This window comes from Prionailurus bengalensis, chromosome A3, assembly GCF_016509475.1.
Source record: "Prionailurus bengalensis isolate Pbe53 chromosome A3, Fcat_Pben_1.1_paternal_pri, whole genome shotgun sequence".
In the NCBI taxonomy this organism is placed as follows: Eukaryota; Metazoa; Chordata; class Mammalia; order Carnivora; family Felidae; genus Prionailurus; species Prionailurus bengalensis.
In genome coordinates this window covers 86728393-86748402 of record NC_057354.1, presented here as the reverse complement: position 1 = coordinate 86748402, position 20010 = coordinate 86728393, and the positions used below count along the sequence as shown (strand labels likewise).

Sequence of the window (20010 nt, the reverse complement as noted above, 5' to 3'; positions counted from 1 at the left end):
CGGGAAGAACAGGCCTTGTGACATGAACCCTGAAGTCATTTTCTGTTGTGGAGGAACTTGAAGAAGAGAGACCGCTTTTCTGCTTCATCATCTCCCTTGTCTGTTATCCAAAGTAGTTGCTCGAAGCCTTTTATTTCTCTCATCAAGCTTCTTTCTCATTCCCTTACACTGCAAACGTGGTCTTGCTCTCTACCAAAAACAGAACAATAGATCGGAACTCCATGAAATTCCCTTTTCTCCAGCTGTAAACCAGTATGCATATCCATCTTTGTTTCCTTCCTGCTCTTCTTTCTAAGACCAGTCCCTTTAACAGTGCTCTCAGTCCCTGCGCCTTCTTCCTGCAGGACTTGGTTCCAGCAGTTATCCTTTGTCCTCTCCTATATGCTAAAGGTTTCTGCTCCTGCTGCTTCCACTCTCCCAGGCTCACTTCTTTCCCATCCTAAGAATTCCTTCTCTCCATGCTGTTCCTCTCTGAAGCACGAGATGTTCTAGAGGACTGATTTGTAGTCACCAGCTCTATGTGCTCAACTCTTTGCAAGTCCATTTCTGCTCTCCCCACCACCCCCATCCCATCCCTTCTCTGAAACTGTTCTCTCATAGGGCTCCAGTGACTTTCCACTGTTAGTTCCAGTGTCACATTTCTGTTTTTGCCTACCTTTCTGAGGCAACAGTCATTCTTACTCCTTCACTCAGTGGAAGGTTCTAATGAGTTTTAACTTTGATGCTCAGAGTTCAGGTATATTCATTTGATACTATGAGATTTCTTCTTGTCTTGGTATATAATTTCAAATTAAAAGAGACTTTATTTATCACTCTAAGCAGCCAAATCTCTGGTTAGTGTGGTGGTAGTTACCGTTTTTATGGTCTAAACTGCCATGTTTATATGGTGACTCATAGAACGACTTCTTTTTCCACTCCCCTCTTCCCGAATTTTTTTTTAATGTTTTTATTTATTTTTAAGACACAGAGAGACAGAGCATGAGCAGGGGAGGGGCAGAGAGAGAGGGAGACACAGAATCTGAAGCAGGCTCCAGGCTCTGAGCTGTCAGCACAGAGCCTGACGCGGGGCTCGAACTCACGGACTGTGAGATCATGTCCTGAGCCGAAGTCGGATGCTTAACCGACTGAGCCACCCAGGCGCCCCCTCTTTGTATTTAAATTATCTGTGCTAATGGAACTGACTGGCTCATTTTGTCTGTATTGGTATCTGTAACTAATGCTATATTTCTCTACTCTTCTTTACAGAGAGACCTGTCGGGGCACAAGAACATTGTGGGCTACATTGACTCCAGTATCAACAACGTGAGCAGTGGTGATGTATGGGAAGTGCTTATTCTGATGGACTTCTGTAGGGGTGAGTATATGACCCATACCTTAAGCTCGCATTGCTCTGGAACTTTGATTGTCAAGGGCATGGGGGTCATTTCAGTTAATGTGCACTGTGCCCTAATGTATGTTGTTGTGGTTTTAAAGATGTAGAAACTGTGAGGCTAAAAGATACAGAGCATGCTGTCACGTCTTGGTTATTCTTATGGTGGCAAACAATTTGAAATGGTGGATAATACAAAACTCCCTTTTTGTTAGATTTAGGAAGGTTTGGTGCTTGTATATGAATGAGAAAGGATGAGGGGGAGAATGAATGTGTTATTTGTGATGCTTTAAAACAAGTGATGAAGGCACATAATAAAGACCCAACTCCAGATGGACTGAAGAAACGATTCAGCCTCTCAACTCCCTCCCTCCTGTGTTCTCTTCTCCACCCACACCACCTTGTGTTGGGGAGGGGGTGGGTGGGACATAATCCTTTTCGTCTAATGGAAATGACCTTTCCTCTCCTTGCTTGCAAGCTGTAATTGCCAGTAAGGCTCCATTCAAACGATGCTGCTGTTACCAGTAGAGTTAAGTAGTTGAAAGCTTGGAGTTTCAAGCCACATTTATCTCCGGAAATCCAGACTGTAGCATGAATTGATTCAGATTTGACTGCGTTTCAAACAGCCAGCCTGGAGGTTTCACTTTTTTTTGGCTTAAGCAGCTGCCACTTATAGGCTTGGGTCACTGTCTCCTGTTTGGTGCCCTGTTTTATAATCATCCTTACTTCCACTGACATTTTCCTTGCCTTTAAAGATACTCACCGTAAGTTAAATATGTTGTTAACCCTCAAAATGTGATGTTAACCAATAATTTTAGCTGTCCTGTAAGAACTCTTAAGCTGATTTTATAAAATACTACCAAATTTGAACTCGACAGTTTGTTTCGTTCTGTCCATTCCCTTTTGGGTGTTAAAATATTTAGAGACGTGGCAGTAGGAGCATCCAGGGATCTGGATAATTTTGTAAGTGAGGTCATCAATCTTACTGTCCTGGAGAATAAATGTTGGGGTAGCATTTCTACATTCTTGGCAGCAAGTAGTTAGTGAAGCCAGAGATACCACGCCGTTCCTAAAGCACAGGCTAAAAAGCTGTCTTCTGGGGCGCCTGGGTGGCTCGGTCGGTTAAGCGTCCCATTTCGGCTCAGGTCATGATCTCGAGGTCCATGAGTTCAAGCCCCGCGTCGGGCTCCGTGCTGACAGCTCAGAGCCTGGAGCCTGTTTCAGATTCTGTGTCTCCCTCTCTCTCTGCCCCTCCCCTGTTCATGCTGTCTCTTTCTGTCTCAAAAATAAATAAACGTTAAAAAAAATTTTTTTTAATAAAAAAAATAAATAAAAAGCTGTCTTCTTCTTGCTCTTGGAGTCTATTGTGTAGTCTGATTCCTACTAAAAGATATGACAGGTTGAACCTTGGGGCCTCATCTCGTACAAATGGGGACAGTAGACCCAAGTGGTTATAGCAGGACCATATTGTCACTTCTACTAATCTTGAAGATGTAATGAAGGCAGCTCACGTCTGTAGTGCTTTATAAAATAGACTGTTTTTGATGCGTTAGAAGAGGCACTGGATCGCAAGCATTGTCTTGGGTAAGTCGTGAGTCTGAGTGTTTCTAACCTCTCCCTTGCTCTGTGTCCCCTCCAGGAGGCCAGGTGGTCAACTTAATGAATCAGCGCCTGCAGACAGGTTTTACAGAGAATGAAGTGCTCCAGATATTTTGTGACACCTGTGAAGCCGTTGCCCGCCTGCACCAGTGCAAAACTCCTATTATCCACCGTGACCTGAAGGTAACAGGCCGCACTGTTTCATGAAGTGTGTTCAGGGTATTTTCCATCTGCCCCAGGGATGGGGAAGATGCTTTGGGCATGTGAGAGAAGCTTCAGGCATGGAAACCTTACATGTCTTACATTCTGCCTGGGGAGAGAAAATAGAAATTAAAATAAAGAAAGTATAAAACAGGTATCACTTTTATTGCTTAGGTAGCCTTTAGAAATTCTTTATAATCATCAACTGCCTGAATACATGCTGTTCTTGTTTTTCCTGATAGAGTCCCAGTTTTACTTTTCCAGGGTTATAGAAAATACTACGCTCATTTAAATGGTTTGTGAACAGTGATGCTTGGTTTTTAAAGTCTCACTCGTATTTTGCAAAATCCATGAAGTGATTATTTAAAAATTTTGTTCTACTAATTACCATCTCCTTGTAGCTGGCCTTTCATATTCTAGTCAATTTGACAGCGTTTGTTGAATGGCATTGGCACCCGGGGAGGATTCACTGACACGTGCCATGTACCCTACTAGACGCTTTATGCACACTCTTTGGAGGAAGATGTTCTTCTTTACATTGTATAATCAAGGAAACTCAGGTCACATGACTTGACTGAGGTCATACAACCGGGAAGGAGCAGCACCAGAATGTGAAGCTAGCTCTTCTGATTCTAAATTACAATTTCTTTTCATTATCCCTGTGTTTTGAGAAACACGCTTCATGGCTAATAACTTATATCAGCAGCCCCTGGTGTACTTGTTAAGTGCAGGCTACTGGATTCTGCACTGAATCTGTTGGGCTATAATTTTTATGGTGGTGTCAGGGAAGCCCAGGAATTCATAGCTTAATAATCGCCCTGGGTAAGTTTTGTGTGTTTTAAAGTTTGAGGAACACAAGGGGCATGCCAGCATTTCTGTTTTGAGGGATTTTTTTTTCTTTTTAGCTTTTTTTAAAAAATGGAGATATAATTCATACACCATAAAACTCACCCTTTCGAAGCATACAGTTCAGAGGCTTTTACTGTATTTACCAGGCTGTGCAACCATCACACTATCTGACTCCAGAACATTTCGTCTCCCCAAAGGAAACCGTGTGTATCCATCAGCAGTCACTCTTCACTCCCACCTCACCTTGGCCCCAGGCAAACACTAATCTGCTTTCTGTTGCCTGTTCTGTGCATTTCATATAAACGGGCTCATTCAGTAAGAGGCCTCTCGTGTCTGACGTCTTTCACCAAACGTAATGATGTTGTCAAGGCTTATCAGTGTTGTAGCGTGTAGCACCACTTCATTTCTTCTCATGGCATGATATTCACAGTGTAGATAGACTACATTTTGTTTATCTGGTCACTGATGGACATTTGAGTTGTTTTGGCCTTGGATATTCCGAACGAGACTGTGAACACCTGTGTACCTGTTTCAAGTGGGCACATGTCCGTTCTCCTGAGCATCTACCTAGAGGTGGAATTGTTGGGTCGTGTGGTAACTACAGTTAACTCCCTGGGGAACTGCCAAACTGTTTTGTAGAGTGGCTGTGCTGTTTCTATGCCACCAGCAACACATGAGGGTGCCGTTTTCTCCACATCCTCACCAACCCTTACGTCCTTTTTTATTTTAGCCATCCCGGTTAGTGTAACATGGTACTTACATCCCGGCGTTTCTGTAGTAAAGCAGTGAGCTTAAGGGAAGATAGGTACATAACTTCAAAAGCCTTAGATAGCCTCCTCCAGTGTCCCTCTACCCACAGTCAGCCCTTTTTCTAGTAGGAAAGGGAGAATACATTTCAGCAAGTATTATGAGCCTAGCAGAGTACATAATTCTGTGGAACGGGGTACAGTAACACGGTATAATACGGTTCCTACTTCCCAGATGCTTTGGTATCGGTGACAGGATATAAATGAAACAAATGAAACGTTTAGATTTGAAACAGAGACAGGTGAAATACAGAACTTTGTAGAACAAAGTGATGAACAAGCAGAGTTATCAAGCTGCTTAACGTACGATCGGGTCGCGGGACCAGGTAACGGAAGTTGGGATCTTCTGGAAAAGTGGGATTTTACAGGCTTGTGGGATTTAAGTGGTCACAAAGAGGACGAAGGACATGTCAGGCAGAGAGCAGATGCTGAGGGCTACCTAGAGAAGGGGACAAGGAGGCCTAGAGCATGCGTGTCTGTCTCCAGGCACACCTGTGACACAGCAAGTGCCTGCCAGGGCATGAAGGTGAGGGCAAAGGAAGGAGGCAGAGAGGGCCACTGAGCACCCTTGTAGAGAGTGCTGATCCTGTGTTCTCGAACAGAATCTTCCTTTATTTTAACTGGATTAAATGAGGCCTCGATGATGAATCATTTCATACCTGTAAATAACACCTACCTAATTTGCACATTCCCAGCATCTCAGTGCTGCTGTGAGGCGGTTGGTGAAGTGTCGTCCAGTGATAGGAGCCTGAAGTACAGAGCTCAGGGTCCACCTGGGGACAGGAAGTAGGATGGGAGTAGGAGCCCCGGACTCTTTCTTCGCTGCCCTGAATGGTCCATGAGATATTTTAGCAGAAGAACGTGGAGCAAAGTGGAATTGGAGGAGAGGCCGCCACGCTGGTTCCCAGCTCACCCGTAGCCCTGTACCCCTTGACCCTCCTCGGTGCTCCTGAAAGTCAGCACAGCGCTGGCAACACGCTCTGGGGCTCTGTAGTTGTGTTTTAATGCATCGGGAAGACCGTCAGGCCTGCTGCTGGGTTGCCGGGAGTGATTCAGGAGACTTTGTTTCCATTTCTCCTCTACTTTGGAAATAGGGAATGTAAATAGGGGCCCCTGGGAGGAGGCCTCGATTGTGATTGTTCCAAAAAAGTCCTGTGGCTGTTAATTGCAGTTATTGACTCCTGGTTGTTTTGACTGAAGGTTTCCCAGACTCCCCATATCTTATACTCTGTGCCGTATAGCTGTTTTGGTTAGCAAATTAGATTTTATTGATTTCTACTAATATGTGCCCGGTGGGCAGTCAGTCCGTTTGCCTCCCGCACTGCCAGCCTCCTAAGGCCTGACCAAAAAGTCCCTGTGTACCTGTTGTTTGCCATCACGTAGTCTCGGACACTCTGAGCTACATGTCCAGCCACTACAGTCCTAGCGGTAGCCAGAGCCTAGAAGTTCTTAATTCTCCTGTTGGCCAGAGGAGGTGCTGGTTGCTGATCTGTAGTTGCTTCTCTAAGCAGATTTACATTTGGTGAGGAGGCACCATCTTGAACAAAAGTCAGTACGACATGGAAAAGAGCACAGGCCAGGCCAGCTGCAGATCCCCTTGTGGAGTCAGTGCCACCCTGGGTCTGCTTGTTCACACGCAAACAGAGGAAAAGCCCCTCTTGCCCTGCCTGCCATGTGTGTGGTCTTTCTTTCAAATTGTGTGTGGGAAATAAACTGAAAGCGGTCCCTATCCTGAAGCAGCTTATGTTATAAAAATAACCATTACCAAAGTTCTGTTCGTTATTGGAGGTCTTTCTTCAAATACGGTATTTTAGCATATTAATCATTTCCCTGTTTTTGTTTAATTTTTATCTCCCTGAGGAAAGAAAGAGATCATTGCAGATCATGGGGTCATAGAGCTGGGAAGGTCACCTAAGCCAGCCCTCTCCTATTACCAATGAGGAATCCTCTGCCCAGAAAGGCTGGGACCTGCACAGCTAATTCTGTGGTCAAACTAGAACAAAGGCCAAGGGCTTTTACTCCCATTTTGGTGTTTGTTTGTTTTTGCTCTGTTACACCATGCTGTCTGTCCAGGCACTTAAGAAGGGGTTAAGATTTAATAAGTGCATTCAGATTGAGAAAGTCATGAATGTGTCCTCTTTCGTCGGAAAAGAGATTTTGATTTCGTGAAGTACAATAGGATGAAGATTTTTGTCCCATTTTTAGAATCACAAGTTTGAACACCTACATTTATCTAATCCTCCAAAATTTCTGGTGATTGAAATGCCTGAATGCCATATCTGTTTGGAATAATGTGAAGAGGAAGGGTCAGTAGGAGGTGGCTTTCCAGACCTTTTAGCTACAGCTGTAAGCAGAGTTTGGGAGTGACAGCTTTAATAACCCTCTTAAGCCGATGGGTTGGGAAATAAGGTCAGCAGCATTAAACCCTCAAAGAGCTGGAAGACTGTAGGATTGTAAGCAGTGGTCACCACCATTAGGCTTACATCCTAAGGGACTTTGCCAAAAACAGATCACTAGGAACGTTCTTTGGAGCTTCCAGAAGATGATACACGAATGTCCAGTTGGTTGTCTCCCTTCCTTGTCCACCTTAATTCCTCTGGGCCCTGCTCTAGACCTGGCCTGAGTCGCCTCCCGTCTAGACAATTGCACCCACCCTCGTGTTCTCCCTTCTCCTCTCTCACCGTGCTAACCTTCCTAAAACACCTCTCTCCATCTGCTGAGTGTCTCCCTAGTGGCCTTCCTCAGTCTGCCCTCTGTCAGCTGCTCTGGTCCTCTCTCTTTCTCCCTTCATGGTTGCCGGTGTGAACTGCCCTCATTCCTTGATGGCATGATGCGTATCAGTGCAGCAGTGAGGGTGTAGCTTCAGCACGCAGGCAGAGTGAGCCCCATCCTGCCCTACCAGCCTAGTGACCTCAGGCATGTTAGGTAACTGGGCTCCATTTTCTCATCTCTTAACTGGGGACAATAAGACTTTGTAAGAATTTCATGAAATCCTGTAGGTAAAAGTGCCTCCTAGTGAGTGCTGCTAGTTGCTGATACGATTGTTAATGTCATCATTCCTGCTTCTCTGCCTTTGGTTCTATTATGAGTTTCACTCACCTAAGTCCTTCACTTCCCCAAGGCTCAGCAGTATCCGGCCTCCCCATTCACAAGGGCGCTAGCCCTTAGTATGCCCAGTCCCATGTCCTCAGTTTTCTTTGTGGCACTGGTGCCCAGCACAGTACTGTCCCAGCCAAGGTGGCCTGCTTCTGTGCCTCAGATGCCTCAGGCCTGCTCCCTCCTCTCCTCTGAGAGTGCCCCTCCCCCAGGGGGTCTGTGGCTGCCCTTCATTTGGGTCTCTGCTCACCTCATCCCAGTGACCTTTCCAACTGTGCCATTTGCAGTAGCATCTCTCTTCCCCTTAGATATATTTCACCTGTTGGCTTTTTTTTATATATAACAGTTATCACCACCTGGCAATTATACTTCCTTCCTTACTCTCTTCCACTAGACTCTACACGACACGAGCAGCTGAACTTGGATTTGTTCATAACCTTATCTCCAGAAGCTACTTGGCATATAGTAGGAGTTCAAATGTGTGTGTCTCTCTCTAAAATGAGTGGTAATAACTTCTTAGGTTTATATAGGGAGACTTATAGTTTGCTCTCACATACATTCTCTTGCTTGCTTCATAAAAACCATGATAGAAATAGTATTAGCTGTACTTTGCAGATGAGAAACAAGCCCAAAGAGGTTTAAAGGTTTGTCCAAGGTCAGACATCTAAATAGTCCCTGAGCTCTTCTGACCCCCGGTTCCAATGTGGTTGCCGCGCACCAGGCTCTGTGTTAAGTGTGCTGGTGGTGACGAAGGGCAGCGGCCAGCTTGATCTTGGAGGTTTCCACGGGTGTTACAAGTCACAGGGACAGACTGAGAAGGCGCAGAGGGTGTGGCCGCTGCTGAGGTGGCTGCTGCTAAGCGAGTTCACCTTCGCAGTCTCATGATCCTCCCAGCAAACCTGCAGAGCCACCGGAGCAGGGCTTATGGTTCTTACCTGCATTAGTATTTCTTTGATATTGATAAGGCTTTCCCCTACGTTGGTATTTCTGGCTTTAGGTCCACTTTTGTACACACCTTTACTTTTTAACTGCTTTTCCTGCAAATACAGTCTTGTGCAATGTTATCTTTATGGGAAGGCTGATAACGGTATAACTGCTGAGTGCTGCCACTCTGGAGCTAACCAGAAATACAAACCGAGTTTTTTAGGTGAGGGGGATAAAAACAAGACAAAAACCCTTATGTGCCTCTTCGTTATTCTGTCTTTTGTCTACTCAGTTTTCCTTCCCGCTGACCCCCTCACCCCCACCCCCACTGCCTCTGGCCCAACCCAGTGATTTTGGTCCCTGGAACTACCTTATTTGTATTTTGACGTGAACTCACTTAACAGTGTTTTAGAATGTACAATCTAGCATTAGAAGAATAGAAACTAATTTGGGAAGGGACTGAACACATAGAATGGGAGATGCATGGTTTCACGTGAGACCAGGAAGGAAGATCACTGCTAATGGATACTGAATAAGGGATGGAAGGGTATCTGGCGTATGTAAAATACTTGACTGGGTATTGCAGGAGACACACAGGCATAGTGTAATGATAGACCAGAAGTTGGCAAACTTCTGCAAAGGACCAGATAGTAAATATTTTGGCTTGTCAGCCAGATCGTCTGTCACAACTACTCACCTCTGCCACTGGAGCTCAAAAGCAGCCATAGACTAGAGGATAAGTAACCAATGGGCATGGCTGTATTTGGCCCAAAGGTCTTACTTTGGCAGCCCCTCCTATGGACAGTAAGTTCTGCAGATTTTGTAGGATAGCCATGGAAGGTTTTACTGAGGACTTGCGACTTGAGCAAAGCCCTGAAGAATGGCTACGATTTGACAGGTAGAGAATGAGCAATTGAATAAAATGATAAACCAGGCGATACAGGGAATGTTTACGAGACACTGAGCAAAGCAGCCTAGCTAGTGGTTAGACACCTGGTTCCTCATTGACTAGATTCCTATTATAGGATATTTGTGAACATAAAGGACCGAGGCAGCCCTGTCCTTAAGCTTGTATCCAGTACACTGGGCAAATATAGTCATCATACCCACCTCAGTTGGTGGATACTTATGGGTGGGGACTGTGAGTAATTCATCTGCTTCCTACCCTGGCAGAAAGGTAATTACCTGCCTTTCTCTAGAATTAAATTGCCTAGGTTTGCTTCCCAGCTTCATCACTGTGAGTCTCACTCTCCACATCTGTAAAACAGGGATATTATTATATTATTATGAGGATAATCCATGTAAAGTGATGAGTACAGTAGTACTCGTAATAGTAAAAGCTCAGGAAATCGTAGCTGTTCTGTTTATAACCTCTAAAGTAGATTAGAAATATTAGTATTGTTTTGTCGGAATTATTTTAGATTCCTAAAGTGAGTATATGTTCAGGATAGCTTGACTGTGTTACTTTGTGTAAATAGGTTAAACTGATGAGTTTTTGAAAAGCTGTAGATGGTAGAAATATTTGCTTCCCTTAGCCTTGTCTCTGGAGAACAAGAGCATATCCATGAGAGATGATAGCCGTAGTTCATACTGCCTTATGTGGCTAAAAATCCCAAGGTCAAAATTCTAGGTTAAAGTGATTGTAGGTTAGCAGTGCCCCAGGTGCAAAAGCATATCCTTTCTGGAAGAACAATAGACTTTAAACTCAGGCCTCATAGGCTTCCCCCAGATGAATTCCAAGGAACATGAGTTAACAGCAACAGTAACAAAACCCCTCATAACAGTACCAGGAGTGAGACTCAGTAGGAGTAAGAGACAACAAATAAAAGAATCAGTTTGCAGCAAAGACTTTAGGTTTAGCAGATACAAACTGTAAACATTTTTATAATACATAATGTAATTTTTAGGAGAATTAAAGCAAGTATAGGTAGAAACGAGTATTGGAACAAGAGACTATCACAGTTGACCAGATTTTTGTTTGTTTGTTTGTTTAAAGAACCAATATGTGCAGTAATGGGGTCTGGGTATTTGGTGGCTCCCATCTTGCTTCTGACAGACACACATACACACAAACACGGTATTAAATGTGTTCCTCTTTTTTAACTTATACCATTCAACCAACATTTCTGTGCCAAGCACAATGGTAGGCACTGGCAAAGAAGACTACAAACGCAATGAAGAGATGGTGCTTGTCTTTTTTTTTTTTTTTACATGTATTTATTTTTTGAGAGACACAGAAAGACAGAGCACAAGTTGGCGAGGGGCAGAGAGAGAAGTGGACACAGAATCCGAAGCAGGCTCCAGGCTCTGAGCTGTCAGCACAGAGCCTGATGCGGGGCTCGAACTCACAAACCGTGAGATCATGACCTGAGCCGAAGTCAGACGCCCAACCCGACTGAGCCACCCAGATGGGTGGCTGAGCCGCCCCGAGATGGTGTTTGTCTTTAAGGAGCCTATAGTAGACTCTGGCCTTTGTTTTCCGAAGGTGATCAGTCTTTGGAAGGCTGAAGACAAAAGACAATGGAGACTATAGACTTACTGGCCTAACAAGATTTTTTGGCCGCCATTTTACTGCCCACGCATAGCTAGGTCTGTCCTCCAACATACCGGTCAACGCAATTCACCTAGACCAAAAATGACTCAGTACATCCTGAGTACAGAAGTGCCCACTATTTTGGAGTTATTCTTGCACTGGCATACTCCTTTGATACCAGAGATTTCTGTAGATTCTGGTCTTTGTGAGCTCCCTTCTACCTGGAACTGCTAACTCGCTGCCCAAAGCATTCATCTACAGAAAGATAAGGTAATACTTCAACAGGAAAACTGGACATTTGCCCGCAGGCCTTTAATCACTTTGAGAAGTAACTAAAATACAGCAAATGTTTATTAATTCTGGAAATTCTAACTTACTGTAGTAAAGAAATTGATATATGCATGTGTAAGACTCAAGTGAAATCACTGATGTCAGGAAGAATGAAGTACTGAAGGGCCATGGGGAAAGAGTGACATTTGTCTGAGTGGGTGCTTGAGGAAGGCTTCAAAGAAGACGTGGCATCTGAACTGGAGTTCGGAAGATGAATGGGATATTGATAGTTGGCTAAGGGGGTGGAGGTCATAGAGAGTATTCTAGATGGAGAGAAAAGCATGAAAAAAGATGCAGAGACTTAAAAGTATTAGGACTGTTTCTGCCAAGGTGAGAAATGTAGCTGGAAATCTAGGTAAGTGGGACTCATTTCCCCATTGTGGACTTTCCTCTATTTACCCCCTCTACTCTCATTTTACCCTGTTACTGTGCTTTTCTTTTTGTTCACTTGGGATGACCCCTGGCGAGATACTTGGTGGGGAAGAACTTGCCTGTGCATATTAGTGGGATTATCAGAAATAGAATATTTATGTGACTATGAACCAGATTTTCATATGCATTACTAAATAATATCTTGGATCGGGTGGTTGGGGAATGTTTTTCAGGTTGAAAATATCCTCTTGCATGACCGAGGCCACTACGTCCTGTGTGACTTTGGAAGCGCCACCAACAAATTTCAGAATCCACAAACTGAGGGAGTCAATGCAGTAGAAGATGAGATTAAGAAGTAAGCCTTTCCTCTTCTCTTGGAGTTTCGTCCATTTGCAGATCAGCAACATTACTTTCAGCTTCTGGATGAGAAGGTCAGGGCGGAAAGACCAGGGTGCTAGTCATGGCCCCCCTTGTCTCAGAGCATCGTGTTGGGCAGTGGGATTGTTTGATTTTAAGAGGAGGCTGTCAAGTGGTTTGCAAGCGTTGGTCAATAGCGTAAAATGAAGGAGTCATACAGCGCTTTATCAATGGACCAGTGGTCACTGTACATAGATATTTTGACTTAAGTCACACAGCCCTTAAAAAGCTGAATGGTACACAAACCATAGAGGTACTGTGATGTTTTTAAGCGGAATCACAACAACTATGACATTATCAGTCAGTTGGATGTGCTTTTCACTGAACCCTGCATTGCTGTGTATTCCTTCTTGCTCCTAAGGAGGTCACCAATCTAATGGAATTAATGGTAAGTAGGAATGTGAAGTCTCTACAGATACTGAATCACTGACTGCCATGAGAAAAAGCTTCTCTAAATTTCTGGCTCCAGTTAAGAACCTGACCCAATTTACCCTATTGTCAAGAGTGTTAGATTTTTCACAGGCCATAATACTACTAATAATCCAGAAGTCTAGTATGCACACCTGTATCCTGACCCAGTCTCCTTTCCTGCATCACTCTTGGCAGCCAAGCCTGGGGTGGGAAGACTTCCGGTCCAAGGCTCTGGTGGACACCTAGAGCACGGTGCCCTGTGGGTTTTAGAGACTCAAGCAGCATAAGTCACATGCTTGGCCACACCAAGACGCTCTTTGAAGCGGAGCTTGTACTCCTCTTTCCTTGAGCCAGAGATAAGGGGAAAACTCTTGCTTCATTCCTCTTCCGGCAGCAGAGATTCGTCCACGTCCCACCTCAGCTATTCTTTCTGCTGTTGTGCAGTGTCTCAGCCAGTATTACACATCAGCATTGAGCCACACTTAAGGAAATTACTATTTTTAAAAACAAATCAGCAAGACATGATATCGAACAGTAAGGATTTGCAGAAGAAGATTTTTTCATTTGAGGACCCAAGAAAAGTTGCTTTTAGAGTTTATTTAAGTGCCTTAGCGTCTGGGTTGCCACATGCTCTCAGATAGAAGGGCTGCTTCTAAAGGGCCATGGGTGTGTACCCAGGACAGCTTTTCATTTTATCTACACTACTATTGCCTACTCTCTTCTGCAGATTGCTCCCAGGGAACTAGACTTTATTAATAGAAACATAAGTGTATTTAAAAAGTATTTCTGCTACCCCTGGTTTTTAACGATAGCATTGACATATTTAACAAAAACCAAATCTCTTGATTGTAGATACACAACGCTGTCCTATCGAGCACCAGAAATGGTCAACCTGTACAGTGGCAAAATCATCACTACGAAGGCAGACATTTGGGTAGGTGTCAACTAACCTATCCGCATCTCAGATACCAGCAGTCTTGACTGTAAATTCCCAAGTCTAATCCAGGCAGTGCCATAGCAAGCGTGGCCACTGTACCATATCACTGTCTCCCTATCTCTCAGAGTTATTCTCGGGGTGACCTGCCACTGCTCCGTGAAGCATGTCAAAGGAAATTATTTTAGAGCTCTGTGAAAATTATTCAGGTGACCTGCCCATTATTTAGGTGGTTTTCATATATGTGTTACTAGTTCCTAAGAGCAAAATAACTGAAATATTTGTTCTTTTTCGGAACACCATTTGGTAATGCTGGTAGAAATATCGTAACTCAGCAGCTAAATAGTGGTGCTGAGTTCTAAATTCAGGTTTCTTCTAATAGGTTAATAGTACGTAGCTTTTATATCTGCTAGTAAGTGTGGATGATGCCAGTATGTCTCAGTAGACCCATTTGCAGTTATGGTAAATAAACCACTCGTAGCAATCTGCTTTATTTTTTTTAGGCTCTTGGATGTTTGTTGTATAAATTATGCTACTTCACTTTGCCATTTGGAGAGAGTCAGGTGGCAATTTGTGACGGAAACTTCACAATTCCTGATAACTCTCGATATTCCCAAGACATGCACTGCCTAATTAGTAAGTATCTCAAGTTTCTGGTTTCATATTTTTATCTCCAATCTCTAGGAATGAACTGGGGGGACAAAGGGATTAGATCCCAGGAGTGATGGGTTGGATGCAAAGATAGATAAGTCGATAATAGTGGGTCACTCAAAGATAATACCACAGTGTCTAGAGTGGTAGGTCTTTTTGCTAGAAATCTAAACTCTCTTAGGCTTGAGCAGAAATCCTAACAGTGCTTTGAGCAGTACAGTACCGCTCTGTTCTCTTGCAGTCAGTATGAAAGAGTCCAGCTGACTCCTATCAAGTGATAAGAAATTCATCTCTGCAAAACTGGAAGCAACTCAAATTGAAATGATTGCTGTGCGTTGGCTGGAGTGAATACATAATTAAGACTGTATAACTCTGTGGGACTAGGTTTTTTTTCTCTCTTTAGGTTAATCCCTGGATTTTGATAACAAGCATTTAAGCTCAACGCTTTGTTTGAAATGTTTTTTAAGATTCCCCACTCTTTTGCATCGTCACAGCAAGCATATGTACTAATTCATTAACCAGATGGCAGAACAAGCAATCTTTGCACAAGCCCTTGTGCGCAAATGTGAAAGAGATATTTTGTCATCTTTTTGCGTTGGTCAAGGGATTCAGCATCTGAATTTTAACCATTATGGGTTATAAATCTTGAGTGACCCAGTTTGGGTCCTGGGTGGGGCTGTACTGAAGAAAACAGAAGCAAATGTGGGGTGGAGCACCTGACATTTGTTAAGGGCCTACTTGTACCTTATTTAATTCTTCAAGTCTTATGTAGTAAATATAATTATCCCCGTTATACAAATGGGGAAACTGAGGCTGAGACAGTATAGGTAACTTACCCAAGTTAACATAGTTACAGCTTTTCTCAAAACAAACAAACAAACAAACAAACCCCAAAATAAAAACATAGTTACAGCTTTGAGATGACTACATATTCCACAGTGCCAATTTTATCAATCAACTTCTTCTGTTTATTAACCAAAAAAAGGAGGGAGAGGGTATTTAAACAAATGGACTATGGCATTCAATGGTTGTTGAACTGTTTTCAGAGGTAAAGCATTAGAGTAGTCCCTCCTTATCTGTGGTTTGGCCTTCCACGGTTTTAGTTACCCGCAGTTGACTTCAGTAGGAAGCGGATGATCCTTCTTTTGACATCTAGTCAGAAAGGTCAGTAGTAACCTAACATTACGTCACTGTACCTGTGTCATTCACCTCATTTCATCTCACCACGTAGGCATGTTGTGCTCTCACATTGTCACAAGAAGGGTGAGTACAGTATAATGAGATGTTTTGAGAGAGAGAGAGAGAGAGAGGCCACTTTCACATAACTTTTATTGCAGCATATTGTTATAATGGCTCTACTTTATTATTGTTGTTAATCTCTGACTGTACCTAACTTATAAATTGAGCTTTGTCATAGGTGTGTGTGTAGAAGAGAAAACATAGTATATATGGGATTCAGTACTATCCGCAGTTTCAGGTGTCCACTGGGGGTCTTGGAACGTGTCCCCCATGGATAAGGAGGGACTACTGTTCTAGAATTGCAGCTTCATAAATGAAGGTTGGAAGGAGATAGATAAGAAAATGGCCAAATTTGATGCTAGAATGATAGGATAATTTTGTAATACATTTTTTTTTTTCACATTTGGACAGCACGTTCATACTGGGAAAAGCAAGTCTTTGACACTGACATCTTTCCAAGCTCTGACCTATTTCAGTTTACAAACTACTTGAAGATTCCATGGTCTCTCTAACGTCACAGTTCTAAAATTTATTGTGACTGCCCATTTACTCCCAATACACAGTTCCCCTCTGTTTTCAGTTTCTATCAGTGGTGTCACCATTCAAGCCTGGATAACTGAAGTTTAAGGTTTAGATCTGGCTCATAAGACAGAGTAAAGAGTCAGCCATTTTCTAAGCAGCATTCTTTCTTTGGAGTTTCTCCTGGTCCCATCCCATTCTCTGTTCCCATCACTGTCACCACGGTATATAGAGACTTGGCCAACTCATGCCTGTACTGGTGGACTGGCCAGCTGTCTCCCTCCTCCCTCAGTCGTCCGAGCACCGCTTCACCATGAGATCAGTCTTACAGAATGGCACCCTGTCAGGCCCCTATTAGTAAACGTCATGATTTGCCAGTGGTCCTACAGTAGGGCCCAGCTTCTTAGCGTGGCATTTCAGACCCTTCATACTCTGGTTCCCCACCCCCACCCACCCGGCCTAATTTCCCTGTGTTCCCTGACAAGGAAATCTGTTCTGTCCTTCTGGCACCTGCATTTCCTCACAACAGGGCACTCTTTTGCCTTTCTTCAAGTCTGTTTTTGCCCAGACAGACTGTTCTCTCATCAAGAATCTTTTTCTCCTCTTTCCCCTGACTGACTAAACTCTTTCGTGCCTTCAAGGCCCAGCCCAAACCCTGCTTCTTCTGTAAGTCCTCCGCAAGACTGCAGCCTCATCAGTCTTGCCTGCACTTGGTGTTCAAACCATTCATTTGATTCCTTAAACAGTAAATTGCCTCGCATTGTTGTTGGTGTGTATGCATGTGTCTGTCTTTGTGTCTTCAGAAAGATTTTTTCCTGGGGATTTTTCCAGCTTCAGGGCAGAAGCTTAAAGGACCTGGAAATAAACAAGTGTTCTATAGATCATGTAAAAGTAGAGATGTGTTTATTATTTTGTAATTTCTTTTAGAATGGAAACCAGTTAATATCTCCAACAAAGGAATAATAAGTCAGTTCTTAATTTTTTTTCTCTTTTTTTTAAATATGAAATTTATTGTCAGATTTGTTTCTATACAACACCCAGGCTCATCCCAATAGGTGCCCTCCTCGATGCCCATCACCCACCCTCCCCTCCCTCCCACCCCCCATCAACCCTCAGTTTGTTCTCAGTTTTTAAGAGTCTCTTATGGTTTGGCTCTCTCCCTCTCTAACTATTTTTTTTTTCCTTCCTCTCCCCCATGGTCTTCTGTTAAGTGTCTTTTTTTTTTTTAAGATATAATAATTTTATTTTATTTTATTTTATTTTTTGTTTTGTTTTGTTTTTGTTTTTTTTGTTTTTTTAATTTTTTTTTCAATATATGAAATTTATTGTCAAATTGGTTTCCATACAACACCCAGTGCTCATCCCAAAAGGTGCCCTCCTCAATACCCATCACCCACCCTCCCCTCCCTCCCACCCCCCATCAACCCTCAGTTTGTTCTCAGTTTTTAACAGTCTCTTATGCTTTGGCTCTCTCCCACTCTAACCTCTTTTTTTTTTTTTCCTTCCCCTCCCCCATGGGTTTCTGTTAAGTTTCTCAGGATCCACATAAGAGTGAAAACATATGGTATCTGTCTTTCTCTGTATGGCTTATTTCACTTAGCATCACACTCTCCAGTTCCATCCATGTTGCTACAAAAGGCCATATTTCATTCTTTCTCATTGCCACGTAGTATTCCATTGTGTATATATCAGGGAAATACAAATCAAAACCACACTGAGATACCACCTCATGCCAGTCAGAGTGGCTAAAATGAACAAATCAGGAGACTATAGATGCTGGAGAGGATGTGGAGAAACGGGAACCCTCTTGCACTGTTGGTGGGAATGCAAACTCCACTCTGGAAAACAGTGTGGAGGTTCCTCAAAAAATTAAAAATAGATTTACCCTGTGACCCAGCAATAGCACTGCTGGGAATTTACCCAAGGGATACAGGAGTGCTGATGCATAGGGGCACTTGTACCCCAATGTCTATAGTCAGTTCTTAAAGTTTGAGTTTTGAAGGGCACCTGACTGGCTCATTCAGTGGAACATGAGATTCTTGATCTCAGGGTTGTGAGTTCTAGCCCCACGTAAGGAGTAGAGATTACTAAAAGAAGAAGAAGAAAAGGAGGAGGAGGAAGAGGAAGAAGGAAAGAAACTGAAAAAAAAACCCACTGAGTTTTGATTATAATTATCAAGGATAATCATTTGTTTAGCAAGATATCATGAACTAAGGAAGGCAGAAGCAAGACTCCATAACTTCCTAGGTACCAGAATATGAAGGTGGTAACTTTCATATTGAGAGTTTGCTTGAGTCCCTGTTGCACAAGTCACAGAAGGTGAACTTCAGGTATCTTTGTTACAGTTCAGAAATTTTGTTACTTTCTTGTGGATGTTAAATGTTCGGGAAGTTATAGCTTTCATTTCTGAGAGGGGAGGAAAAGAGCTAATTATACTGTCTGACTTTTATGAGAAATAAAAATGAAAATAACATTTGGTAACAGAAATTATACTTCCTAGCTAATATAATAAGTATTAGGATATTATTAAGTAAATTCACATATGTTTGCCTTAGGGTATATGTTGGAACCAGACCCTGACAAAAGGCCAGATATTTACCAGGTGTCCTACTTCTCATTCAAACTACTCAAGAAAGAATGCCCAATTCCTAATGTACAGGTATGTGAAAGATGCTTTTTAGGGGAAGTAAACATTATCAAATTGTTGTTTAAAATTCCTGAGGTGTTAACCAGCTGCTTAACAATTATAGATGTCCTTTGTTTTATCTGATAGGAGGTGTTCAAGCAAAGCTAAGTATGAAGCAATTACTATAAAGAGAACCCAATTTTCCCATAGAATTTAACTATGGGAATTTAAACTAAGGCAATTACACACACACACACACACACACACACACACACACACACACAAAAAGAGAAAGCTCCCTCAGGACTGAGTTGAACACTTTGGGTGAAGATTGACCAACTTATTGTCTTGCCAGCTTCCTGAGTTCACTAAGATCCAAGTGCCTACTGTATTTACCTAGCAGTGGTGAGGCAGGCTGGTTTCCTGAGGCAGGCCTCTGGACTTGCCCACATACCTACTGGAACGCAAGCCTCTTGTCCCTTGTCCCTTTTCTCCTTTATTGCAGCAGAACTTTCTTGATTCTGCTTCTGCTGTCTGCCACCTATAACACACTCCTTTTCCACCACCCTCCCCACACACATCAGGCCATAAGAATGTTTTCTACACTTTAGTAATCCTAAGCTCTACACTCAGCAGCTTTCAGAGTACAGTGCTTGCAAACACCCTTTTTATGGTCTTAGCATATTTTTCATGTCATATTGTGATCCAGCTCCCTTGAACATCTTACTAATGGCTGCCGTAATAAATAAGTTCTAATCTGAAATTATCTTCTCAATTTTCCCAATAATGAACTTTTGATGTCACTGTGGGGGCTTGAGGGTGCTGATAAAGAACACTCCTCTTTCACTCCCACATTTGGAATCAGATGTGGGAATCATTCAGATGGAACTCAGAATATTGGCTTTATTACTAATAAGATTGAGTCAGAGAACGTAGCTTGACCAGTCAGGCTCCCTAACATTAGATCCACATGACTGAGCTGGGAGTGCCTGATTCTGGAGAGAAGGCTCTACCCTAAAGGAGGGAGCGCACAGGTGAGCCAGGCAAGCTCACTTTTTTCTCTCACTTTTTTCTCTCACTTTTTTCTGATATAAATATATCAGAAAACTGATATATTTAACTTATATCAGTTAA

At 43.0% G+C, this 20010-nt stretch overlaps 1 protein-coding gene across 16 annotated transcripts in view; it reads left to right on the top strand.

Moving 5' to 3' along the window:
* The window catches only part of AAK1 (AP2 associated kinase 1), a 172142-nt gene that overhangs the window by 94032 nt on the left and 58100 nt on the right, over positions 1-20010 (top strand). For all 16 annotated transcript variants that reach the window (XM_043603567.1, XM_043603570.1, XM_043603559.1 and 13 more), the window contains exons 4-9: positions 1246-1354; positions 3009-3151; positions 12313-12434; positions 13760-13841; positions 14345-14477; positions 18806-18909. In XM_043603567.1, the coding sequence (XP_043459502.1) occupies positions 1246-1354; positions 3009-3151; positions 12313-12434; positions 13760-13841; positions 14345-14477; positions 18806-18909 (693 nt within the window). The remainder of the gene's footprint in view (positions 1-1245; positions 1355-3008; positions 3152-12312; positions 12435-13759; positions 13842-14344; positions 14478-18805; positions 18910-20010) is intronic.